This window comes from Rana temporaria, chromosome 4 (assembly GCF_905171775.1).
Source record: "Rana temporaria chromosome 4, aRanTem1.1, whole genome shotgun sequence".
Classification (NCBI taxonomy): Eukaryota; Metazoa; Chordata; class Amphibia; order Anura; family Ranidae; genus Rana; species Rana temporaria.
Genome location: NC_053492.1, coordinates 238,692,227 through 238,719,401, shown reverse-complemented (window position 1 = coordinate 238,719,401; position 27,175 = coordinate 238,692,227). Strand labels below are relative to the sequence as shown.

Sequence of the window (27,175 nt, the reverse complement as noted above, 5' to 3'; positions counted from 1 at the left end):
GCACTAGCTCTGTCTTCCTTTCCTGCTGAGGTGGAGCCTGCTGGCTGCTTGTACTATACTTGTTAAATGATTGGCTGGTCATCTCATCAGCATGCACCTAGCCTATCAGGTGCATGCAGATAGATACCAGCATGTATGGAGGGTAAGTGCTACTGTACTGTACTGTACCCCCCCCCCCCTGCAGACTTAATTGTATGTCTTTTTAAAGTGAAACCGGGCTGAGGCACCATCCCCCCCCCACAACGCAGCACCACCCATCCCCCCCCCACAACGCAGCACCACCCATCCCCCCCCCCACAACGCAGCACCACCCATCCCCCCCCACAACGCAGCACCACCCATCCCCCCCACAACGCAGCACCACCCCCCCCACAACGCAGCACCACCCATCCCTCTCCACAACGCAGCACCACCCATCCCCCCCCACAACGCAGCACCACCCACGCCCCCCCACAACGCAGCACCACCCACGCCCCCCCACAACGCAGCACTACCCACGCCCCCCCACAACGCAGCACCACCCAATCCCCCCCCACAACGCAGCACCACCCAATCCCCCCCCCACAACGCAGCACCACCCACGCCCCCCCACAACGCAGCACCACCCAATCCCCCCCCACAACGCAGCACCACCCAATCCCCCCCACAACGCAGCACCACCCACAACGCAGCACCACCCATCCCTCTCCACAACGCAGCACCACCCATCCCCCCCCACAACGCAGCACCACCCACGCCCCCCCACAACACAGCACCACCCACGCCCCCCCACAACGCAGCACCACCCAATCCCCCCCCACAACGCAGCACCACCCAATCCCCCCCACAACGCAGCACCACCCAATCCCCCCCCCACAACGCAGCACCACCCAATCCCCCCCCACAACGCAGCACCACCCACGCCGCCCCACAACGCAGCACCACCCATCCCTCTCCACAACGCAGCACCACCCACGCCCCCCCACAACGCAGCACCACCCAATCCCCCCCCCCCACAACGCAGCACCACCCAATCCCCCCCACAACGCAGCACCACCCAATCCCCCCCACAACGCAGCACCACCCAATCCCCCCCACAACGCAGCACCACCCATCCCTCCCCACAACGCAGCACTACCCGCGCCTAGCACCACCCATCCCCCTCCACAACGCAGCACCACCCGCGCCTATCAAAAAATAAAAAAATCGGCCCAAAATATCGGCCGCAAAAATCGGCATTATATATCGGCCATCGGCCGCACAGATTTCTAAATATCGGCATCGGCATCGGCCATAGAAAAACCCATATCGGTCTACCTCTAAGTAGGAGCATTGATCCATTGCTTAAGCTCAAAGGAGGAGGTTAGACTGAAGTTTGGAAGTTGCAGTAATATTAGTATTAATAGGGATGTTGAAGGACATAGGGATGTTTAGACTTTTTTTTTTTTTTTCACTGTAAATGCACAATATGTAAATTGATGCATAAAATTGTCAGCGCTATGATATATAAATCCTTTTTTATTTGTGTGCGTTTTGTTTTGTTTTGTTTTTTCATATATTCCCTGCTTATATATTTTTTTGTAATTATTATAATTATAAATAAGCTGTCAACTAAGCAAATCATTTTTAAAACAGATTTTAAAACATATTATAGAGAGGGTGTGTGTGTGTGTGTGTGTGTGTGTGTGTGTGTGTGTGTGTGTATTTGTGTGTGTGTATTTGTGTGTGTGTATTTGTGTGTGTGTGTGTGTGTGTGTGTGTTTCATTTTTTTTTTTATCTGTTTTCAGTTTAAAAAAAAAAATCACAGGCTGTCTCTGTGCCTCTCTGCGAGAAGTGTATTGACAGCTAAGCAAGGTTTGCACTGTAAACAAACTGATGGGGTCACTTTTAATTGGCAGTCATAGCAAGCAAATAATTGGAAACCAATCAGTTCCTAGGTGGTCCCTAATCATTAGTGTTAGACCAGCTCTGTCAGTGGCAATGCAAGGTCAGAACTAGGAACCCCCTGCTGTGGACTTTTATTACAGAAACTGAATGTAGATTAATGTTGCCTCAGTCCAGGATATACTGATGAACATTAAAGTGGTGTTCCACCCAAAAAATAAATAAAAGCCAGCAGCTGCTGGCTTTTAATAATAGTAAACTGTTTCCATCAGCTGTCAGGTGCTGCCGTCGCCATTGCCGGTAAGGGAACCTGGCAGTGTAGCCTTTCGGCTTCGCACCGGCCCGCTTCTCTCTCCTACTGGCCCGACAGCCGGGGGAGGAGGAGGGAGCCCCGCTGTGATGTCATGGGCCGCGGCCTGGACTCCCAGAAGTGGGAAAGGATACCGGGGGTATCCTGTCTCTCCCCCCCCCCCCCCCCTAAAAGGTGCCAATTGTGGCACCGGTGGGGAGGGGGAATATCAGATGGTGGAACTCTTTTGTAGTCTTTCACGCAATTTTTATTTTTTCAATCATGCAAGGTAAAACTGTATATGTTTTTTAGAATAAAGTAATGTAAAGTAAAGTAAAATAAAATAAAATAAACTCATTGGAATCCCAGCTTCTGCCATGGGGTAAGCGGCAGCCTGTTGCATTGATGAAAACCTAGCTTACTGGAATGCTTGAGTACTACTAAAGTGAATAAATAATGTTCCAGAATAAAGAAAAATGTTAAGATTCTTTAATTATTAAACTATGTACCAGTAGAGTCACAAAAACCCAGAGGATATCGTTTTTCAAATATATTCTAACTTAATAAAAAAAGTTTGGATGATGCTGAGCTTTAAGAGTTACTCTTTAGGAATATTTAATACCCCTTCTTTGGGTTCTGTAGTTCTTAATTCAGAAATATATTGAATATTTTTTTTCTTTTTCAGTAACAATGAAACTCCCAAGATCGAGGATGAGGGTAATAAAGAACTGTCAGGTAACTGACAATGAAGTGGCATTTTGTGACTAAAAGATTACCAACACACACTAATTAAGCCATGTGTGTTTGCTGTGACAGAGGTCCTAGAAGAGAGGATGATGGCGTAAATATTTTTTGCAGATTTTTGGTGGAGTGTGTGTGTGTGTGTGTGTGTGTGTGTGTGTGTGTGTGTGTTACCTCACATTTTGATAGTATAGGTAAATAGATGAAGAATGTATATGTGTGTGTAAAATAAATAAATAAATATATATATTATATATACCGTATGCACACACAGAGGGTACGGAAAGTATTCAGACCCCCTTAGATTTGTCACTCTTTGTTAGATTGCAGCCATTTGCTAAAATCATTTACGTTCTTTTTCCTCATTAATGTACACACAGCACCCCATATTGACAGAAAAACACAGAATTGTTGACATTTTTGCAGATTTATTAAAGAAAAATCAAGGTCCCAAGTATTCAGACCCTTTGCTGTGACACTCATATATTTTACTTGGGTGCTGTCCATTTCTTCTGATCATCCTTGAGATGGTTCTACACCTTCATTTGAGTCCAGCTGTGTTTGATTATACTGATTGGACTTCATTAGGAAAGCCACTTACCTGTCTATATAAGACCTTACAGCTCACAGTGAATGTCAGAGCAAATGAGAATCATGAGGTCAAATGAACTGCCTGAAGAGCTCAGAGACAGAATTGTGGCCAAGGTTACAAAAAAAAAATTCTGCTGCACTTCAGGTTCCTAAGAGCACAGTGGCCTCCATAATCCTTAAATGGAAGATGGTTGCGAGGACCAGAACCCTTCCTAGAGCTGGCCATCTGGCCAAACTGAGCTATCGGGGGAGAAGAGCCTCGGTGAGAGAGGTAAAGAAGAGCACAAAGATCACTGTGGCTGAGGTCCAAATATGCAGTCGGGAGATGGGAGAAAGTTGTTGAAAGTCAACCATCACTGCAGCCCTCCACCAGTCAGGTGCTTTATGGCAGAGTGGCCCGACGGAAGCCTCTCCTCAGTGCAAGGCACATAAAAGCCTGCATGGAGTTTTGTAAAAAAAAAAACACCTGAAGGACTCCAAGGTGGTGAGAAATAAGATTCTCTGGTCTGATGAGACCAAGAGAACTTTTTGGCCTTAATTCTAAGCGGTATGGGTGGAGAAAACCAGGCACTGCTCATCACCTGTCCAATACAGTCCCAACAGTGAAGCATGGTGGTGGCAGCATCATGCTGTGGGGGCATTTTTCAGCTGCAGGGACAGGACGACTGGTTGCAATTGAGGGAAAGATGAATGCGGCCAAGTACAGGGATATCCTGGACGAAAACCTTCTCAAGAGTGCTCAGAACCTCAGACTGGGTCGAAGGTTTACCTTCCAACAAGACAATGACCCTAAGCACACAGCTAAAATAACGAAGGAGTGGCTTCACAACAACTCTGTGACTGTTCTTGAATGGCCCAGCCAGAGCCCTCACTTAAACCCAATTGAGCATCTCTGGAGAGACCTAAAAATGTCTGTCCACCAACGTTTACTATCCAACCTGACAGAACTGGAGAGGATCTGCAAGGAGGAATGGCAGAGGATCCCCAAATTCAGGTGTGAAAAACTCCACTAATCTCTGCATTCTTGGCTCCCTCTCAGTACAACTCTGCCCCTCAAACTCATCATCTGCTAACCTCTGTCCCCTAAACCCCTACTTTAACCTCTGTACTGCAACCCTTCCTTCTCATTAAACTCTGCACCTCTGCTCACCTCAGGCCCCCCTCTTTTATTACCTCTACATGCCCCCTATGCTCACCTGTATGCTGTTTACATCCTCTAGGTGGGTGGCATGCAGAGGATGGGGCGTGATTTGCAAATGAATTGTGGTGGCCGACCCCATTTACATAACAATGCCTACGTGATTTACTTGTAAATGCTGATCCTGAACAATAAAGAACAATACCTTTTTTTGTTTCTCTCCCTATAGCAGCTTAAGGCAGGGGAGAAACAGAATTTAGCTGGGGCAGAGAGATGCATAGGGCATCATTCTGCCACGGAAAACGATCCCCCTATCGGCAGCTCTGCTGGTCAGTATTCGCTCCATAAGACGCACATTTCCCCCACAATGTACACACCTGCCATCATTTAAAGTGCTTCTGATCAACTCCAAATAAAGTTCAGCTGTTCTAGCAGGTCTTTCCTGACATTTTCTTAGTCACATTCTACAGCAAAGGCCATGATCCACAGAGGGCTTCCAAAGCCGCATTCTACAGCAAAGGTCCGCAGAGAGCTTCCAAAGCATCAGAGGGATCTTATTGTTAAAATGTATCAGTCAGCAGTAAGGTACAAATACATTTCCAAGGCATTAGATATACCATGGAACACAGTGAAGACGGTCATCATCAAGTGGAGAAACTATGGCACAACAGTGACATTACCAAGAACTGGACATCCCTCTAAAATCTATGAAAAGATGAGAAGAAAACTGGTCAGGAAGGCTGCCAAGAGGCCTAAAACAACATTAAAGGAGCTGCAGGAATATGTGGCAAGCACTGGCTGTGTGGTACATGTGACATCAATCTCCTGTATTCTTCATATGTGTGGGCTATGGGGTAGAGTGGCAAGATGGAAGCCTTTTCTTACGAAGAACAGCATGCAAGCCCAGCTAAATTTTCCAAAAACACATCTGAAATCTCACAAAATCATGTGGGAAAATGTGTTATGGTCTCATGAAACCAAGGTTGAACTTTTTGACCATAATTCCAAAAGTTATGTGTGGTGCAAAAACACTGCATATCCCCAAAAGAACCTCATACCCACAGTGAATTATGGTAGTGTCCGCATCATGCTTTGGATTTGTTTTTCTTCAGCTTAGTCAAGGTAGAGGGAAATGTGAACAGTTCCAAATACCAGTACTAGTCAATATTGGCATACAACCTTCAGGCTTCTGTTGGAAAGCTAAACATGAAGACGAACTTCATCTTTCAGCATAACTACGACCCAAAGCATACATCCAAATCAACAAAGGAATGGCTTCACCAGAAGAAGATTCAAGTTTTGGAAAGGCCCAGCCAGAGCCCAGACCCGAATCCGATTGAAAATGTGTGGGGTGATCTAAAGAGGGCTGTGCACAGGAGATGCCCTCGCAATCTGACAGTTTTTGGCAGTGTTTTTGCAAAGAAGAGTGGGCAAATATTGCCAAGTTAGGATGTGCAATGCTGATGGATTCATACCCAAAAAGACTGAGTGCTGTAAATAAATCAAAAGGTGCTTCAAAAAAGTATTAGTTTAAGGGTGTGCACACTTGTACACCCATATTTTTCTTTTTACTTACCTCCACCTAAAATATTTGTTGGTCAACTGAGTTGTACAGTTTATAGGTCACATTAAAGGTGAAAAAAAGTTCTGAAATTACTTATCTTTGGCTCATTTTTTTTACACATCTGTTTTACCCACTTTACAGCCCGGAAGATTTGCCCCCTTAATGACCAGGCTATTTTTTGTGATGCGGCATTGCGTTGTTATAACTGACAATTGCGCAGTCGTGCAACACTGTACCCCAAAAAAATGTATGTCCTTTTTTCCCCACAAATAGAGCTTTCTTTTGGTGGTGGTTGATTACCTCTGCGGTTTTCATTTTTTGCTCTATAAAAATCTTCATCAGTTTAGGCCAATATGTATTCTACAAATTTTTGGTTACAAAAAAAATCGCAATGAGTGTATATTGATTGGTTTGCACAAAAGTTATAGCGTCTACCAAATAGGACCCCAAGGGGTTAAATGTGTTCCCTGGGAGGTGTTTCTAACTGTGGGGGGATGAGACTGACTGCAAGAGAGAGATCGCTGTTCCTAATCACTAGGAACAGCAGATCTCTCTCTTATGCCCTGTCAGAATGGGGATCTGGCTCCCTGAGGAGCGATCGCGGGTCGCCAGTAGACATCACGGCCACGCGCATTGGCTTCGGAGCTCCGGTGTGCGTGTGCCCCTTTTTACCCCTTAAAGCGGCCATAGTACAGCTGCGGCGATTCGTGCAGGGAAGCCAACCTGCCGCCATAAACCGACGGTGGCTGGTCGGCAAGTAGTTAACAGGGGTGTGTAGACTTCTTATATCCACTGTAAGGATAGAAATATAAGTGTTTTTTTTTTAAGTAAAGATTCTTGCATAAGCTTTTCAAACTGAACCCCTGACAAATTTGGGAAATTCAGTCTGACCATACAATTCAAAAATATTTAGTCACAGGTTTCCTTTAAGGAAAATTTGAAGGTAACTGTCAGAATGATAAGTAAATACATTAATAGTATAGTTTTAACCCACTCCCACTTTCCACTTGAATATGTCTGTTAGTCAATAAGGGTTGCCCATCATGAACGGACCATAATAGAGGTTCAAAAAACAGAAGTACGGAAAATAAAAGGGTTTAATGGCACAGAATGGCTAGCACGGGTGCATTACATAAATAAATTCTTGGCACTAAATACTACACTGAGCAAAATTATAAATGCAACGCTTTTGTGTGTTGCCCCTATTTGTCAAGCTTTGAGGGAGCATGCCACCAGAGCTGTTGCCCTTAAATTGAATGTTAATTTCTCTAGCATAAGCCATCTCCAAAGGCATTTCAGAGAATTTGGCAGTACATCCAACCGGCCTCACAACCGCAGACCACGTGTAACCACACCAGCCTAGGACCTCCACATCCAGCATCTTCACCTCCACGATCGTCTGAGACCAGCCAACCGTACAGCTGCTGCCACAATCGGTTTGCATAACCAAAGAATTTCTGCACAAACTGTCAAAAACCGGCTCTGGGGAAGCTCATCTGCATGCTCGTTGTCCTCATCGGGGTCTCGACCCGACTGCAGTTCGTCATCGTAACCGACTTGAGTGGGCAAATGCTCACATTTGGTGGCATCTGGCACTTTGGAGACGTATTCTCTTCACAGATGAATCCTGGTTTTCACTGTACAGGGCAGATGGCAGACAGAGTGTATTGTGGTGTGTGGGTGTGGGGTTATGGTATGGGTAGGCTATGGATAATGAACACAGGTGCAATTTTATTGATGACATTTTGAATGCACAGAGAGAACGTGACGAGATCCTGAGGCCCATTGTTGCGTTATTCATCCACAATCATCACCTGATGTTGCAGCATGATAATGCACAGCCCCACGTTGCAAGGATCTGTTCTTGCATCACCAGAATACTTACCGGACATGTTACCCATTGAGCATGTTTGGGATGCTATGGATCTGCGTATATGACAGCGTGTTCCAGTTCCTGTCAATATCCAGCAACTTCGCACAGCCATTGAAGAGTGGAATGGACCAACATTCCACAGGCCACAATCAACAACCTGACCAACTCTATGCAAAGGAGATGTGCTGCACTGTGTGAGGCAAATGGTGGTCACACAAGATACTGACTGGTTTTCGGACCCCTCTGACTCCCTCCAATACAGTAAAACTGCACATTTCAGAATGGCCTTTTATTGTGGCAAACCTAAGGCACACATGTGCAATAATCATGCTGTCTAATAAGCATCTTGATATGCCACACCTGTGAGGTGGTTGGATTATCTCGGCAAAGGAGAAGTGCTCACCAAGACCCCTTTCACACTGGAGCAGTTTGCAGGCGCTATTGCGCAAAAAAAAAAAAAAGGGCCTGCAAACCGACCCTAAACAGCCGCTGCTGTCTCTCCAGTGTGAAAGCCTGAGGAGCGGTGCACTAGCAGAACGGTAAAGAAAGTCCTGCTAGCCGCATCTTTGGAGCGGTGTGTATACCGCTCCAGCCCATTGAAATCAATGGGACACCGCGGCTATACGCCTCTGCAGAGGCACATTGCGGGTGGGCTTAACCCTTTCTTGGCCGCTAGCGGCGGTAAAACCGCCACGCTAGCGGCCGAATAGCGCTGCAAAATTGGCGGTAAGGCGTCGCTAAAAATAGCGGCGCTTTACTGCCGGTGCTGCTCCCGCCCCAGTGTGAAAGGGACATAACACAGATTTAGACAGCTTTTGTGAACAATGTTTGAGAGTAATAGGCCTTTTGTGTACATAGAAATAGTCATAGATCTGTGCATTCAGCATGTGATAAATAAGGGAAAACACAAAAGTGTTGCTCAGTGTATATTGAAAATATAAACTGCTAGAAAATCTAGACGGCTAGATTTTAGTTTGTAATAGTCTATTATATTCCCCAGTAGCAACCTGTCTTTAGAAAAAAGGAAAAGAAAATGTTGTTGCAGTTAGAAATTAATCATGTCACCGTATTAATGTAACACTTTTCTCACAGGAAATTACAGCGAGGACTTTGAAGATGACCCTGAATCTCTCAGCCACCTTGTCAGAAATTCACAGGAAGAAAATGGTGGTCTGGAAAACAAAAACAAAGTGAATAATCTGGTTGGTTTCTTTTTTTTTTTTTGTTATCTTTTTCTGGACAGATGGGCAATTGCAAGTTTGTAACTGAGGCTGCATTCACACCTGAGTGTTTTCAGCTCATAAAACGCTTGTAAAATGCCCAACAAGCAAAATCCCATTAATTTCAATGGTACATGTTCACATCTGAGCATTTTGTATCTGAAGCAAAATGCCTGAAAAATTCCTTAACCACTTCCTTACCGCGTCATTGTGAAATGACGGCGGCAGGAACCCCTCCTCGATCCAGGAGGACGTCATATGACGTCCTGGGCTTTCCGGGTGGATATCTGAATGATGCCTGCAGCGAGAGGCATCATTCAGATATCCTTCTCTCCTGCCGGCGATTCTGCACAACGTAAGAACGATCATAGCGGCGATTCCGCCGCTAGATCGTTATTACAGGCGGCGGGAGGGGACATCCCCCCCCTCCCGCCGGCATCCGGTGCTTCTCCGGGCTCTCCCGTGCCATCGGGGGCCCGGAGAACGAATCGTCCGGCGCTGGCAGGAAGCAGAGATGACTGGTGACCAGATGGTCACCAGTCATCTCTATGACCGTCGGAGGACCCGGGCGCGATGTGATGACGTCACGCCCGGGTCCCCGTAAGTAAACAAAGCCGCAATTGCGGCTGCTAAGCAACCACAAGCATGAGATCGGTGAATTTTTTTTCACCGATTTCATGCTTTCCAGCCTGGAGGAGAGATGTGGGGTCTTATTGACCCCGCATCTCTCCATAAAGAGGACCTGTCACACACATTCCTATTACAAGGGATGTTTACATTCCTTGTAATAGGAATAAAAGTGATAATAAATTAAAAAAAAAGTGTAAAAAAATAAATAAATAGGTAAAAAAATAAAAAAAATTTTTTTTAACGCCCCTGTCCCCAGTAGCTCGCGCGCAGAAGCGAACGCACACGCAAGACATATGTAAACGCCGTTAAAACCACATATGTGAGGTATCGCCGCGTGCGTTAGAGTGCCAGCAACAATTCTAGCACTAGATCTCCTCTATAAATCTAAACTGGTAACCTGTAAAAAATTTCAAAGCGTTGCCTATGGAGATTTTTAAGTACCGAAGTTTGGCGCCATTCCATGAGTGTGCGCAATTTTAAAGCGTGACATGTTAGGTATCTATTTACTCGGTTTAACATCATCTTTCATATTTTACAAAAAAATTGGGCTAACTTTACTGTTTTGTTGTTTTTTTTAATTCATGAAACAATTTTTTTCCAAAAAAAAAGGCGTTTGAAAAATTATTGCGCAAATGGCGTGCAAGATAAAACGTTTCAATGACCGTCGTTTTATTCCCTAGGGTGTCTGCTAAAAAAACATATATAATGTTTGGGGGTTCTGTGTAATTTTCTAGCAAAAAAAATATGATTTGTACATGTAGTAAAGAAGTGCCAGAATAGGCCTGGTATGGATGTGTGTATAACTGCCCTGTATGGAAGTGGTTAAAGTGGATGAAAACCCTCCATCCACCCAGTGAAGTGGACAGCCTCAGATGATACACAGGGATGAAACAAATCTCCCTACTTAGGTTTTACATGTATATCTGCTGTCTTCACATTCATATACTGTTTAGAATGTTCAGATCCTGTTAGGAAATGTTCTCTTCCAGTGTAACACAGAGTGTGATGTCTGGGCATACAGCCAAGATAGCTAAAAATGCTGATTGGAGGAAAGGCACACACTACCTCTCATCATAGGAAGAGACTCTGAGGTGTTTTGTAACAGGGCCAGCTCCCTGCTAATCTATTTTAGAAACCTCCCCTGACAGAAATTTCAGGCTGCTTTTATCTGATGTGTCGAGAGAATTTGTCAGGAGTTATCAGGACTTGGCTCTTTGAAGAGAGATAAAATACTGCAGAAGATATATGTGCCCAGCTCAAATTTCATGAATTGGGTTTACATCCACTTTAATCTGCCCCAAAGAAGCGTGTGTTCTTTTTTGAGCTTAGACGTTTTTCTGCCTTTTACATTGGTGACCTGTACAAAATCGCAGCAAAAACACGGTATAAATCTCACCAAAATTGTGTGACTTTGAAAACGCTCAGGTGTGAATTTAGCCTAAGACTATAGATGCTGCAGATACTAGCATGTTAATTTATGTGCATAAATCGTATTTTCATGCTGCCTTTTAACCACTTGTTGACCTCTCGACGTCGTTCTACGTCGCCTGTTTGAAGTGGAATATCGTTGTTATGGCACCAGCTAGCTGCCATAACCACAGTATCCACTTCTTTAGCAGGCGGTCGGCTTTCAGATAAAAGTGGTCTCTGCGGTGGATTTGCTGCAAGATTACTTTAATTGGTTGCGGGAGAGGGCCCCCCTCCCGCCGCGTTCTGGCGCTCTCTGCTGCTTACCGGAGCCATCGGCGGAGGCAATCGTGTCCTATCCCCTCTGTTCCTGGAAATAACCACAACCCTGCAGGATGACATCACTAGCCCAATACACCGCTCACATGCAGTGCAGCCACTGATCAAGGTACTGGCAACACTCCATTTCCTGGCCACTGGCTCTTTTCAGCGCACAAGTGGATTGTTGGCTGGGATGTCACAATCCTCTATTAGCAGATGTGTGCACCAGGTTGTCCCTGCAATCCTGAGACGCATGGCCAACCAAATCATCAAACCCACCCAGGAGGTCCAGCGGATGAAGACAATGACAGATTTTTACCTAATTGCCAGATTCCCACGCACTGTGGGGGCTATTGATTGCACACATGTGGCACTACAGCCCCCCCATGAGACAGAGCACATGTACCGCAATAGGAAGCATTGGCACTCAATCAATGTACAGGTGATAGTGGATGCCCAATACCTCATATGGCATGTCCGTGCCAAACACCCAGGATCCAGCCATGACAGCTTCATATTCCGTCAAAGCGACATCCAAAGACAATTTGAACAGAACGTGTATGGGGACAGCTGGCTGGTTGTTGAGTGACATGGGTGTCAGGCATGACTGTCCCCCCCCCCCCCCCCCATGATGCAGACATCACAAGGGGCACATGCATGACTAACATCCTCCTGTCTTTTCCCTTCCAGGTCACTCTGCATATGCCCTTGGACCCCATCTCATGACTCCATTCCGGAACCCCCAATCCCCAGGGGAGGAAAACTACAATGCTGCACACATACGTACCCGTGCAGTGGTGGAACGCACCTTTGGCCTCCTGAAGTTCCGTTTCCGATGCCTGGATAAGTCTGGGGGTACCCTGTTGTATTTCCCAGACTTTGTGTGCCAGATCATCGGTGCATGCTGCACAACTTCACAGTGAGAAGGGGCCTGGAGATTGACATACGTGATGACCTGACCCCCGAACCAGACAATCCCCCCCTGACCAACTCTACCCGGTCTGCTGAGGGAACAGCAGCCAGGAGACGCCTCGCAGAAGGCATCTTTGCACAGTAAACACACACATTAAACATGGCACAATGAGAATGCATGCATGCACACCCACTGTGGTCCCTAGCACACACACACCACATGCACATCGAATTGGATTAGACCCAAGTAAACCACATGGTATTAGGGAGCAGCAACGCCACGCCAAGGCTCCAATTATGTCACTGTGCATTCATACACCATTCACATGGACCTGGGATCACTTCTCCCTGGTCCTGGGTATCCCTACTCCACCAAAACTGAGGGTGACACCCTTTTTCACCAGGAATGTCACCCCCACATTCATACATCATTCACACACATAAAACAAATCATAATCACAGTAGATCAAAAATAAATCATAAAAAAAAAAAAAAAAAAAAGAACATCCCAAATGATCAATGGCGGCGTGAGCTACGCCTGGGCCGGCCACGGCCAACCAGGGGAGACTCATGGGGGGGGGGAGCAGGGGAAGGAGGAGCCTCCCCTGGTGGCTGGTCACCTGCTGGCCTGGCCTCCAAGGCCACGGCGATCCTGGTCAGGCCCACAGTGAGGGCTGCCGTATTGGCCTGGAAAGCCTGTGTATTGGCGTTGACAGCCTGGGTCAGGGCAGACACCTCCAGGGCCACGCCTGCTGTGGCGGCCTGCAGGTCGTTGAAACAATTGATGTACATCACCAAGTTTGTGCCCACATCACTCACCGACTCCTTAATGGAGCCCAGGCTGTCCTCCATCTGGGCCAAAGTCCGGTTGACCTGACCCATATGTTGGGTCTGTCGGGCCTGGTCCCTCTGCAGATTTGCAGGCAGGAGCTCGGCCACCCCCCACCCCTTCCTGCTTGCAGCTGAGGCTTGTGGCCTGAGGGAAGGGGAGAGAGAGACCCTTGTGGGGGAGCCCTGTTGGGGGAGGAGTGGGAGGGGCTACCCCTGATGGAGGCCTGACTGCTGGCAGCCACAAGGGGATCCTCCTGCAAACCCACAAGGATTTCCCTGGCAATGTCCATCCGATCATCCACGACCCCCCCTCATCCTCCCCCCCCCCTCATCCTCCTCCCCCTCAACCTCCTCCTGAGGTGAGGTGTGGCCACTCCCCTGCCCTGGGGACTCCTGGCTTTCTTGGGGCTCCTCAGCAGCCTGGTGTCCGGGGGATGGTGGGGACTGGCCTTATGGCCCAGCAATCTCCTGGCCATCTGTGGATGACACAAAACATACACAGGTTGGAGGATCCACACACTTGGCACATATTCCCTTCCCCCACCCACATGCTACTCGCCAGATAGAAAAAAAATTACCTGTCCTCACGCCCTCCTCTTGAGTCAAAGCCAGGCAGGCCCACCACTTGCTGTCTATGGAAGCACTGGGCCACTGCACGCTCCTCCTCAGTCCACCTTACGGTGCAGGATGGGCCTCCTCCAGTGCCCCTGGCATGGGCATTTATCTTGGCCAGCTTGTCACGGACCAGGCTCCTCAGGTCATTGATCTTCTTAGAGATCCCACTGGGGGTCCTTGTCTCCCCCCCCCTCCGCATTGATCTCATCCGTAATCTGCTGAATGATCGCCCTCTTCCTGGCCGGGGGAGGTGTCCCGGCTCTCAGGGCCATGTAAATATCGCCCAAATCGGGTGATGGCCCTTGCAATTAAGTGCTTCTCACGCACCGAGAAGTTCAGCTTCCTTCTCTTTGGTGCCATAACACCCAACACTCAACACCAAGCACACACAAAAATCAAACAGAACAAACAGACACAAATACACACAGAACAAACAGACACAAATACACACAGAACAAACACACACAAATACACACAGAACAAACACACACAAAAAGACACAGAACAAACACACACAAAAATCAAACAGCAAAAACCAGACACCAAAATCAAACAACACAAGCAGACAGCTAATACAAAATCAAAAACAAACACCTACTACAATCTCCTACTTCTATAAATCTTTAATCTAACAATACTACACTCACCAACAAACAGAGCAAAAGCAACTTGCTTTAGGAAAGGGAACACAGGGATGTACTTTTGCAATGCAAGGGCGTTTGTGTGGGGCTATTTATACACAGGGCGTATCTCGCTAAGTACGCTTGGCCTTTTTCCTATCTCACTGATTGCGCCGGGCCGAGTTCTGAGCATGCCCAGTGAGGTGCAGATTCGTGCGCGCATGCGCAGTACGGCCGGCCCTTCATTTGCATGGGGTCACGGCTCATTTCAATGGAGCACGCCCACTTCCTTCCCACTTGCAATAACCCCGCCTTACGCCTCAGTATTTACGTTACGTGGGCGCACATTTGGGTGCAAATGCTCTGTGGATACGGCACTTACGTCACAAAATTGAGCCGCCTTAACTTAACTGACATACGTTAGGACAAACTAAATTTGCGCCGCTCTACGTGAATCTGGCCCGGGGTCTTTAGGACCTTTGTGGATTTGAAATCGGAATATGGGGTCCCCAACACATTCTTTTTTCGATACCTTCAGCTGCGTCATGCGGTAAATGCCCAATATGGCAGGGGGGTGGTGGCGCTCTCCCCTTCTAAAGTTGAAAAGATACTAATTGATGGGGAACATACACAGTTGATTTCTAAATATTAACTTATGCTGTTGACATCTTCTCCTAGAATGAGGAGGGTGCTGACACAATGGCAGGCAGATATACCGTCCCTCACGGAAGATACGCGGTCGCAGGCTCTGGACACGCTGGTACCCTCGATGATCTCAGCTAGAGACAAGTTGACTCGGTTCAACTATCTTCATAGGATTTACTATACTCCCAAGCGTCTACACAAGATGGGTAGATGGGAATCATCAGACTGCCCTCGCTGTCACACAGCGGAGCTTGATTTCTTTCATATGGTATGGCTATGCCCCCGGGTGGAGAGTTTCTGGAGAGAAATATTAAAATTTCTGGAGGATACTATGGAGCCGCCGAACATTTACTCCCCAGCCAGATGTCTCTTAGAGGACCTGGAAGAGGAGAAAATATCGAACTCACAGAAGAATCTGCTTAGAGTACTGTTTTGCTACGCTAAGAAAGCGGTGGCCCTTAAATGGAAGAATCCGTCACCCCCGTCCCCGCAAGAATGGGTGGTCCTGGTAAACAGGGCCGTGCCGATGTATAAGTTGACCTACATTGCCAGAGGATGTCCTAAAAAATTTGATAAAGTATGGGCTAGATGGGTGGAAAGGGTATCGGGTGAAGAGGCAGTGGCATAAAGATTAGCAATGGAGAGGCGGCTTGAGCGGTGGGTGGAGGCCTATAACCAATTTGGGCGCTGGATGGGTTAAGTAGTTTGTACATTGGGGGTATGGTATGAGGCAGGTGATAGTTTTCCAATATGATTTCTGTTTATGGTTCATGTTTTTTCTGTTTTTTTTAACATGCAGTGTGTCTCAAGATCCGGGCTGAAAACTGTATGATTCTATGATTAGTTGTTGATGTACTTGACGTATAATGTACGAAAATGTGTACTGTGTGGTATCCTTGTATGATATTGTTAATATGTACAATAACATTTTCCCTTTAAAAAAATAAATAAATAAGGCAAATCTAATATTTTGAGTTGCCACTAGAACAGGAGTAGAAGGGAAATCGTTCAATGGTCACACATGACAACTAAGAGGGGAATTCCCTTACATCGGAAAGATTTCATTCCTATATTCCTTGCTCTGTTTAAAATGGGGCAACATTGGGGTTCAGATGTACTTTAAGAACTAAGGGTTTTTAATCTGATTGATGGTCCACAACTTACAGCTTTAGCCAAGGTGTAAATTTGTGAGCGCAACTATGTGTTTTAGGATAAATAACAATAATGATCAATTTATCTTGACTTAAAACCACTTTGATTAAAATGCTTTTCTTAACCTTTTAGGAAGAAGAAAAGCATGAAATGCTTGCCAAAGGTGAGTGTGTGTTTGTAGACAGTATTTAATAAAAGATGTAGTACAGATGTTGAGAAACTCCTATAATTCACACTCTATAGCCCAATAACCAACCACTATTCATAGCCTGCTGCTTTGAAACCCCCTTTTGTCTCCTTTTTACTTTCAACCTACTCATAGCAATATCAGGGGGTTATTAAACTGGTGACAGCCTACTGGTTTGTCTTCTCCTATAAGCTAGGTCTCTGCTTCATTCCCAAGTGTATCAAACATGCACGTTTTAGAGTTCGAAGTTCCCATGCACCAGGGCATTTTTGCAACTGCTTTTTTTTTATTTATTTTTTGCAGCTTAAAAGGCCTCTCTGTGTTATTCTATGGACTCATGCAAATGCAGACTTTTGGGCGGTATAAGTTGCATAGGCGTTTTCAAGCTGCTAAAAAACTCAGGGTTTTGAAGACCAGCGTTACAGCTGTAAAGACGTCTGACGCTGTTAAACGTGGCTTAGTATGTCAAAATCAATAGTTCCCTATGAGAGCCGTTTTAACTGATCATACTTTCAGCCCATTGATTTGAATGGAAGTTGCCTGAGTGTCAGATCATTGTGATCTGACTTGTGGCATGCGACTTATGCTCTGAGGATCTTGAAGGGGAACCCCCACGCCGCTTTTTGTTCAGATTAAAAGAAAACAGGCATGGCCCCCCTAAAACGTAAATGTAATTTTAGTCAAAAGAATAAAACTAAATTGAAATTTGATGTAAAAATTAACACTGGTCTGTAGTGCATGTTCATACCTCAATAACATAAATAATAACATATTCAATTTTTCACTCCAGCAGTATATAATGAGTTTGAAAATTGTAGAGAAATGCTTAAATAATGCATTACAATTTAACTACACCCATTTGATTTTAGATGATTAAAATGAGTTTTAGCCAACTAAAATGTCCTGGAGATTTAGTAGACTAAATATGACTAAAACGAAAATGCCATTTTAGTCCTAAGACTATAAAACTAAATTTGCTGCCAAAATTAACACTGACTCTAAAAGCCCCCTTTAACAAGGAGGCCCCCAGGTCCCACCCCCCTATGTGAATGAGTATGGTGTACATTGTACCCCTACCCATTCACCCCAAAAAAGGCAGTGTAGTGTAGATAAAAACCAGGGATGGTTTTGACAAGTCCTTTATTAAAAATCTTCCACTAGTGTCCTCCCTCCAACACTGTCTCCATCTTCATTCTCTGCTGGTTCTTATATAGCCATGGGGTGTGGCCATCCGGTGACATCACTATGCAGTCCGCCCCCTTGTGACATCACCGCGGAGAAGACTGGAGGAAGATTTTTAATAAAGGACTTATTTTTATTTACACTGCACTGCCTTTTTGGGGGGGGGGGTGAATGGGTAGGGGTACACTTTTTTTTTTTTTCTCATTTAGGCGTGGGGTTGCCCTTCAAGATCCTCAGAGCACAAGTCGCATTCCACACGTCAGACCATGATGATGCGACTTCTATTCAAATCAATGGACTGAAAGTCGGATCAGTTAAGATGGCTCTCTTAGGGAACCATTGATTTTTAATAGAAGCCGCAAAACGATGTTAAAAGCTAACGCGACCTAACGCACATTAACGCCAATGCAAAAAGCTACTTAAAGCACCTTTTTACAGCCGCTTTTTCCTGGCGTTAGTAGTGGCTTTGTAGCTCGTTTTTTCTAACTGTGTGCATGGGGACTAGACAATGGGACAGCGCAGACTATTCCAGAGATTGATTTATAGCATGCAAAGGAAAGTTATGATTTTTTTTTTTTTTTTATTCCTTTTAAATTAATGCATTTTTTGGGCAAATGCTGCAAATTCTGTGTCTGTGTCTGTGTCTGAATGGATACACAGAGCTGCAGCTCGGCTTGGGTACCCCCATAGCAAGCTGTTTGCCGTGGGGGCACTCAACAGGAGGGGAGGGGCCAGGAGCTCCAGCCAGGGACCCGCAAAATTAGGGTCCAGGCTGCTCTGTGCAAAACCACTACACAGAGCAGGTAAGTACTGAAATTTTACATTCGCTTTAACTATTTGCCGATCAGCCGCTACGGGCTCTCCCCTGCACGAGAGCCCGTAGCTCTACGTCGGCTCTTGATGCGGCCACTAGGGGCGCGTGCGCCCCGGAGGAGCGTGTGCGCCCCCCCGCTCGTCCCTCACTTCCGTGCCCGGTGGGCGCCATCGCCGCCGGGCACCCGCGATTGCTCGTTACAGAGCGAGAACCGGGAGCTGTGTGTGTGTGAACACACAGCTCCCGGTCCTGTCAGGGGAGAAATGCCTGACTGTCTGTTCATACAATGTATGAACAGCGATCAGTTATTTCACCTAGTCAGTCCACCCCCCCCTACAGTTAGAACATACTTAACCCCTTCCCCGCCCCCTGGTGTTAACCCCTTCCCTGCCAGTGGCATTTTTATAGTAATCCAATGCATTTTTATAGCACTGATCGCTATTAAAATGCCAATGGTCCCAACAATGTGTCAAAAGTGTCCGCCATAATGTCGCAGTACCGAAAAAAATTGCTGATCGCTGCCATTACTAGTAAAAAAAAAAAAAAAATATTAATAAAAATGCCATAAAACTACCCCCTATTTTGTAAACGCTATAACTTTTGCGCAAACCAATCAATAGACGTTTATTGCGATTTTTTTTTTTACGAAAAATATGTAGGCATACGTAACGGCCTAAACTGAGGGGAAAAAAAATTTCTATATGTTTTTGGGGGATATTTATTATAGCAAAAAGTAAAAAATATAATTTTTTTTTCAAAATTGGCGCTCTATTTTTGTTTATAGCGCAAAAAATAAAAACCACAGAGGTGATCAAACACCACCAAAAGAAAGCTCTATTTGTGGGGGAAAAGGACGCCAATTTTGTTTGGGAGCCACGTCGCACGACCGCGCAATTGTCAGTTAAAGCGACGCAGTGCCGAATCGCAAAAAGTGCTCTGGGTCTTTGACCAGCAATATGGTCCGGGGGTTAAGTGGTTAAAGAGTAACTCAACTCTGGAAATTGTGTATTATTAGTTACTAGTATTGCCTATGGTCTCCCTAAAGCTGAAATACCATACGTTGCCCTACATTTGTTTCTGTGAGCCCCTGGCCATCTCATTGGGAACAGAGCTTTGTTTCCTTATGTCTAAGCCTTTAGTAAGGAGAACTAACTGTAGCATATCGCCAAATCCTATTCAAATATTGGTGACATTAGGAGTCAGATGTAGCAGTGCCGTAGATCTCACACTGCAGTTGTATAGCTATGAGGTTATAGTAATGCCTAGGCACCCTCGCATAACAGGATGTACAGTTAGTTTTTTTTTTTTAACCACTTAAAGTGGAGTTCCACCCATAAATATAACATTACATCAGTAGTTTTAAAAAAAAAAATTTTTTTAGATGCCTTCAAAGTGTTGTTGCTAGGCAGAATAGTTAATCTTCCCACTTCCTGCACCTAGGTGCTTAACCTACACCGCACAGACTCCTGGGAATGTAGTGGGTGTAACTTTCCAGGAGTCTGTGCACTCCCCAGTCTCAAAGAATCATGTGACTTGGACAGTACAGGTGCTGAAACCTGATCTGAAAACTATTACACTGCTTGTGCAGCACTGAGCATGTGCAAGGATGAAATCCAGGAAGTCATACAGTCTGGCTTCATGATGCCCACACTTAAGATGGCCCCAGTCAATTTCTATTTTATAAAGTGTCTAAATGCTGTAGCAACCTAACAAAACGGACCTTAGTTTACAGACTAACTTTACTAGAATACATTAAGCTTGTGTATTACAGGGGTATTTATATTTAAAAAGTGAAATTGTGGCCGGAACTCCGCTTTAAGCCCCGGACCTTTAGGCAGCTAAAAGCCCAGGCCAGGTTTTGCGATTCGGCACTGCGTCACTTTAACAGGCAATTGCGCGGTCGTGCGACGTGGCTCCCAAACAAAATTGACGTCCTTTTTTCCCCACAAATAGAGCTTTCTTTTGGTGGTATTTGATCACCTCTGCGGTTTTTATTTTTTGCGCCATAAACAAAAAAAGAGCGACAATTTTGAAAAAAATTCAAGATTTTTTACTTTTTTCTATAATAAATATCCCCCAAAAACATATATATATATATATATATATATATATATTCCCTCAGTTTAGGCCGATACGTATTCTTCTACCTATTTTTGGTAAAAAAAAAATCGCAATAAGCGTTTATCAATTGGTTTGCGCAAAATTTATAGCGTTTACAAAATAGGGGATAGTTTTATTGCATTTTTATTATTATTATTTTTTTTTTTTATTATTACTAATGCCGGCGATCAGCGTTTTTTTTCGTGACTGCGACATTATGGCGGACACTTTGGACAATTTTGACACATTTTTGGGACCATTGTCATTTTCACAGCAAAAAATGCATTTAAATTGCATTGTTTATTGTGAAAATGACAGTTGCAGTTTGGGAGTTAACCACAGGGGGCTCTGAAGGAGTTATGTTTCACCTAGTGTGTGTTTACAACTGTAGGGGGGTGTGGCTGTAGGTCTGACGTCATCGATCATGTCTCCCTATAAAAGGGATCAAACGATCGTTGCAGCCGCCACAGTGGAGCACGGGGAAGCCGTTTTTACATACGGCTCTCCCCGTTCTTCAGCTCCGGGGAGCGATCGCGAGGGGGCGGCTATAAACGAATAGCCGTGCCCTCATCCCGGATTGCTCCCCGACGATTTACGACCGCCGCATTTACGGGGGGGGGGTCCCGATCGGACCCGCGGAAAGGCAGGGACGTACATGTACGCCCATCTGCCTGTACATGCCATTCTGTGGACATACATATACATGCGGCGGTCGTTAAGTGGAGGAATTTTAGACAAGCTACACATTTTTCAGGGTACTAATTGTGCTGAGGCACAATGAACATTTTTAGATTTAAAAAAAGCTTTTTCATCTAGTGAAAATGCCAAATTTATCAAGTACTGGTTAACATTGTTCTTGTCATTGTAATAAGAGAAAACCTTTCTTTAAGTGAAAACATCTTTACCCAAGAAGAAAAATGCAATTTATTGGAGCTTAAATATCCTTATATGTGGTGGCTACATTGGCTTTTTATTTTTTTATAAACCGTATTAAACCCAAAAGCATTTATTATATTGCAGCTTATTTTTTTTAGGTGTAATGGATGCATTGGTTTTCTTTTGTTTTAGGCTTTCAATTTTCCATTTTCATAAGGTGATTCAGCCAGTAAGGCCGCGTACACACGATCAGTCCATCCGATGAGAACGGTCCGAAGGACCATGGTCATCGGTTAACCGATGAAGCTGACTGATGGTCTGATGCGCCTACACACCATAGGTTAATTAACTGATTGTGTCAGAATGCGGTGACGTAAAACACAACGACGTGCTGAAAAAAACGAAGTTCAATTCTTCCAAGCATGCATCGACTTGATTCTGAGCATGCGCAGGTTTTTAACCGATGCTTTTGCGTACTAACGATCGGTTTTGACCTATCTGTTAGGCGTCCATCGGTTATATTTTAAAGCAAGTTCTAAATTTTTTGACCGAAGGATAACTGACCGATCGGTTTGGACTGATGAAAACGGACCTTCAGTCGTTCAGTTCACTGATCGTGTGTACGCGGCCTAAGAAAAAGCTCCCTTCTAGATGTGTCAGTTTACAAGGATGAGGAAAATCATTTACCACTAGCTGGGGTGCATACAATAATCAGCTTTATTCACATAAAACTTTTATCCCAAAAGAGAAAAAAAATTATTTGCTATAAGTGTATGTTAGTGTATTTAAATCTGCTAATACATTTAACCCTACCCTCACCCCAGACAGACAATGCTGCTGTCTGCTGTGCTCCTTCCTCCAGAGTGGGGGCATTTTAATACAGGAGGTGTGTTACTGGCCAGATCACCAGGTAAAAACAGAGGTTAAAAGTAAAACAAAAAACAAAAACAATGCAGCCACCGCATCAAATGATTGGTAAGCTGCAAGAAATTTTTGGTTTTGAGATTAATACCGGTTTTAAGGCTTTTTCTTTCCTTTATTTTCACTTGGTAATCCTGCCAACAACAACACATTTCATGTCCTAAGATGTAAGTGTTCACTGTTCTGTATCTATGTAGGAGCATTGTCAACCTAGCACACAAACGGGGTCTAGCTATCAAAAAAACAAAAACAAATGCATAGCTACAGTATTTAGCCAGCAAAACTATTGTTGTTCTGATGGTCAGCAATTGACAGCAAGTATGAAGGGTAGTAGCTGAGGGCCAGAAAGACAAAGGCGTACTACACCTTGTATACATCGTTTGGCATAGTGTCCACAACAATGTTATCAATTGTGGTAATATCGCTTGCATGCTTTATTTCACATTGCATCGTGCATACAGATTGTATTAGAGATACACTTGTCATCATTTATTTTACATTCTAGTCCTGTTGCTTGACTCAATGGATTCCACAATTGATACTCAAAAGCTTTTACAGCGAACGCCAGAAGACCCTGAATCAGTCACACCACAAGGGAACAGTGAGGCCATGGGCACAGGTAAGTTGTAGTCCTTTCATATATACTAGATTTTAAAAACCTAGCTGAAGAATTCCATACTTTCCTTGATCGTTTATCACATTGTGGTTACCAACCCCGCAGACCTAATGTAGACCCAAACACTTCACTTTCCAATGGACTGTGGTATCCACGCTTCATTATAAGTAGGGCCCACTATGCTGTTTTTGCCATCGCTTTTATCTTTTTTGCTGCCCCGTAGAACAGAATGGTGACAGTTTCATTATCAAAGGAAAACTGTCCCAAAATAGTAATTTAGCTGTATATTTCTTGTTACTACCATAACATACCACCAAAGAATGACCTAAAATAAATTCTCCTGCTCCTGATGATCGCAACAATACCACATATGTGTGTGTTATTTGTACCTAAAATATGCTGACCCTGACCTGGGACTTTTGACCCTTACTTGACCCAAACACTAACCCTGGCGCTGTCCTAGATCAAACCTTGATCTAAGTATTTTATTTTTTTAATATTTATTTGTTTAAAAAAAAATTTTATTATTATTATTATTATTATTATTTCTTACTGCAAGGAACGAGAAAGATACATTGAATTATCTTTCTCAATTCACAGAAAGAGACAATGGGAGACTTGGGGCCTGATGATTGGTACAAGGCCTGGGGCTCTCGTGAGACCCTGGTCTCTGTGCTTGGAGTGCGCCATGCAGCATGCTCCCAGCACAAAAGAAGAAACACATATATGCGGCCCCACGTAAAAAGAATAAAAAAGCACAAGGCAGTGAGGCTGCATATACACAGCATGAAGGAGTTAAACTAGAAAGCCTACCTAGTGTTAAAATGTTTCCCTCCCCCTCTTAGCGCCTACACTAACTAACCTCTGTAAAAAATATGTACTGTATATAATACCTATTTTCAGCCCACTTTGGTCTGGTCGTGTGATCCAGCTCCCCTGTGTCAGCCACCTTCAACTACAGGGAAGTAGAGGGACCACCAACAGCTGCTGCACCCTGGGAGCTCATGGGTGACGTCATTACTCCTGGCTTTCATAGCCATTGTTGGGCGCGGTCTCCATTCCCCTGCATCCGCCGCTGGCAGACACGGGGTCATGTGACCGGAGCGAGCTGAAAATAAGCAAGTATATACTGTACGTACATATAAGTGTGATTTTATACGTGATTTGCCAACTTTTTTAACGTGCATTTTTCTGCATAATGTGAATTTAAAGGACTATTTTCTGTTTATCAATGTTTACGTCTGTTTATGTGTGAAAAAATGCAAACATGTTGCATTTTAGAGCACATGTCCAGAACACAGAAATTCACTGTGTATTGTAAACCTGTCACACAGAAAACTATATTGTTGTGTCATTGCAATTGCCTGCATTCATCCAGTGAGGAAAAAGTGTGAACAGCCCCATATTAGAGCTGAGAATATTGTATTGGCTTATGTTTAGAAAAAAAATAATGCTGACATAATGCTAATATGAAGCAGTATGTATATTAAATATATATTTTTTTATTATTATTCTTGACCGTAATAAAATAAATTGTGCTTTTTTTAATGTGGTAAAAAAAATAGCAGAAATCAGTTTTGTTGCTATGAGCTGTATGGCTCATGGTTGAAAAGGTGTTTATGCATAGGAAAATAAAAATTGCGTCATAATAATGACGCCAGTGTTATTGATTGATTGCTTTTTGTGTCTCTCTGTGTAGCATGAAAATCATGTGACTTGATATTCATTGAATTTCTTTTGAATGGTACATGTGGTGATCTGCCACTCCTGTGCACATACCTCCGTTCTGTCTTCTGAATGTACATACTTATACTCTGCATTCTTTGTTCCTTTAATTTCCTACATACCCACATCAGACAGGAATGATCTGAAGGGGTGACTGACGGGGGTCTCCTCTATGGCTTGTCCTGCCCAGACTGGGGCTGTGCAGTGGAGAAAAGGAGGATTTTGGGTGTTTGCCAGTGGCTCATCGATGGCTTAATGCCACCTGCAGACTGGTGCCATGTAGTGGGGGAAAAAGATCAATGACATGCAAAAAAAAAAAAAAAAACGCTTATTTAAATTGACTTTTTATTTTATTTTTATTTTTTAGGTATGTCAAACCAATACACAAATAGTGAAATGGAAGCTTTACAACAAGCATACCAAAACGTAAACCATTTAGCAGAAGACACAGATGAGCAGAAGAATTCTCTTAAAGTCACCGACCATACAAGTACATATTTTGTAGATACAGCAGATTCAACAGGAAAGAGCCTGAAAAAGATACTCACAGGAGAATCAGGTAATATTCAATAGTGTTTATAACATAAGTCCAGTTTAGAATTTTTTTTTTTTTGTACAGTAAGTATCTGAATTGTGACAGGTCCTCCTTATGGAGATGGACCCCACATCTCTCCTCCAGCCTGAAAAGCATCAGAAAAAAAAATGAACTCTCTGATGCTTTCCAGCCGAGTCCCAGGCTTTGTTTACTTCCAGCGACCTGGACGTGACATCATAACGCCACGCCTGGCCCTCCGAGAGTCGTAGAGATTGCCAGGGACCATCTGTCCCTTGGTTTTCTCTATGGCTTCCTTTCAGCGCTGGCAGATTCCTTCTCCGGGTCCCTGATCACACGGGAAGGCCCAGAGAAGTACAGGAGGGGGGCGTCCCCTCCATCGCCGGTAAGAACAATCAATTGGCTGAGCAGCCGCTATGATTGTTCTTATGGTGTAGGGGAATCGCTGGCTGAAAAAAAAAAAACGATAACTGGCTGATGCCTGTAGCTGCAGCCATCATTCAGATATCACCACTGAAAGCCAAGGATGTTCGGCGGTATGGAAGTGGTCAAGGTGAACTTTTTCTTTAAAGGATCTGTTAACTGACCCATTGTAAAGTTACGTTTTACTAAGTCCCCTTCACTAAAGATGAAATTGTTCTTTAACATTTTATAAACCTTGTTTCTTTGATTAGTAAATAATTGCCTTTTGGGAAACCACATTTTCCCCCTGCATTGTAGTCTCTAATGACAGAAATTTCACTGTGACTCTGGAGGACTTGTGATCGCTTGCTTAGGGTTTAGGTCACATCAGTGAACTTGGGAGCTGTATCTTTTTTGTTCCTGGAATTATATTTTTAAGGTTTAATAATACAGACATGTGGCCTATTCCTTTTTATATGGAGTGTAAATTCTAAAGATAGGCCTGTTGAGGAATGTTTCACCAAAAACTTGTGGGAGGTGGAGAAGCCAGGTGTTGACCAGTCAGTTGCTTCGTAGTACAGATTTTCTTGTGAGTTCTCGGACGTGTTGCCATTATATATTGTATACTGCATTTTAGAATTGCAGTATTATTCATTCTATTGTCATCAAAGCTGGAATATAGTAATTTGGTGCTACATTTTATTTTTTTATGTCGGGCATCCATATGTTACTTTTTTTTCATTATTAGATATGTCTACTGTGGATGAACTAATGCAGCATTTTAGAGGAGAACGGGGCTTTGATGCAAAGCCTTTAAGGTAACGTGCATTTACATACTGTTAGTGATAAAAATTTGCTAATTTCCCTGTATAGCCATGTTATTTCATTTTTCTTTAAGTGAGAACAAAGAGCATGGATCAATGGAAAAAATTCCCAAGGGCATATTGAAAGAGAAGAAATCCATAGATTTGGAGTGGTTCAGTGGAAAAGCAGAGAATTTTACAGTGCCTAAATCTGAACTACAACATGATCGTAATAAGACACTGATTCAGGATAATCACAGTCAATATCAGCTTGTGGCCTCCAAAGAACCAAGTCGATCTCAACTCTTTGCTAATCACCAAGGAGAAGGAAGCGGTAATGTAAGAATGCTTTACCTGATTACTAGTTTTCATTCAGTGGAATGGATGAAATTTACAGGTGGTATGCCTGCTTACTTCCTGTTCTCTAGTAGTGTTATCGGCCAAATTCTTATACCATCCTGGTGCCTATGCTATTGCACACAGTTTGTAGCAAGTGAAGCCAACACTTCATGCTAGAAGGAAATGTGGTAAATTCATTGCATTGGTGCTAATTCATTTACATTGTATATCATTAAATCTTAAT

At 44.2% G+C, this 27,175-nt stretch overlaps 1 protein-coding gene across 1 annotated transcript in view; it reads left to right on the top strand.

Annotated features, from left to right (window-relative positions):
* Positions 1-27,175, top strand: part of CEP162 (centrosomal protein 162) — a 177,086-nt gene that overhangs the window by 80,140 nt on the left and 69,771 nt on the right. The window contains exons 6-12 of the mRNA XM_040350048.1: positions 2,839-2,888; positions 9,153-9,262; positions 16,546-16,576; positions 22,999-23,112; positions 25,202-25,393; positions 26,538-26,607; positions 26,688-26,931. Of these exons, the coding sequence (XP_040205982.1) occupies positions 2,839-2,888; positions 9,153-9,262; positions 16,546-16,576; positions 22,999-23,112; positions 25,202-25,393; positions 26,538-26,607; positions 26,688-26,931 (811 nt within the window). The remainder of the gene's footprint in view (positions 1-2,838; positions 2,889-9,152; positions 9,263-16,545; positions 16,577-22,998; positions 23,113-25,201; positions 25,394-26,537; positions 26,608-26,687; positions 26,932-27,175) is intronic.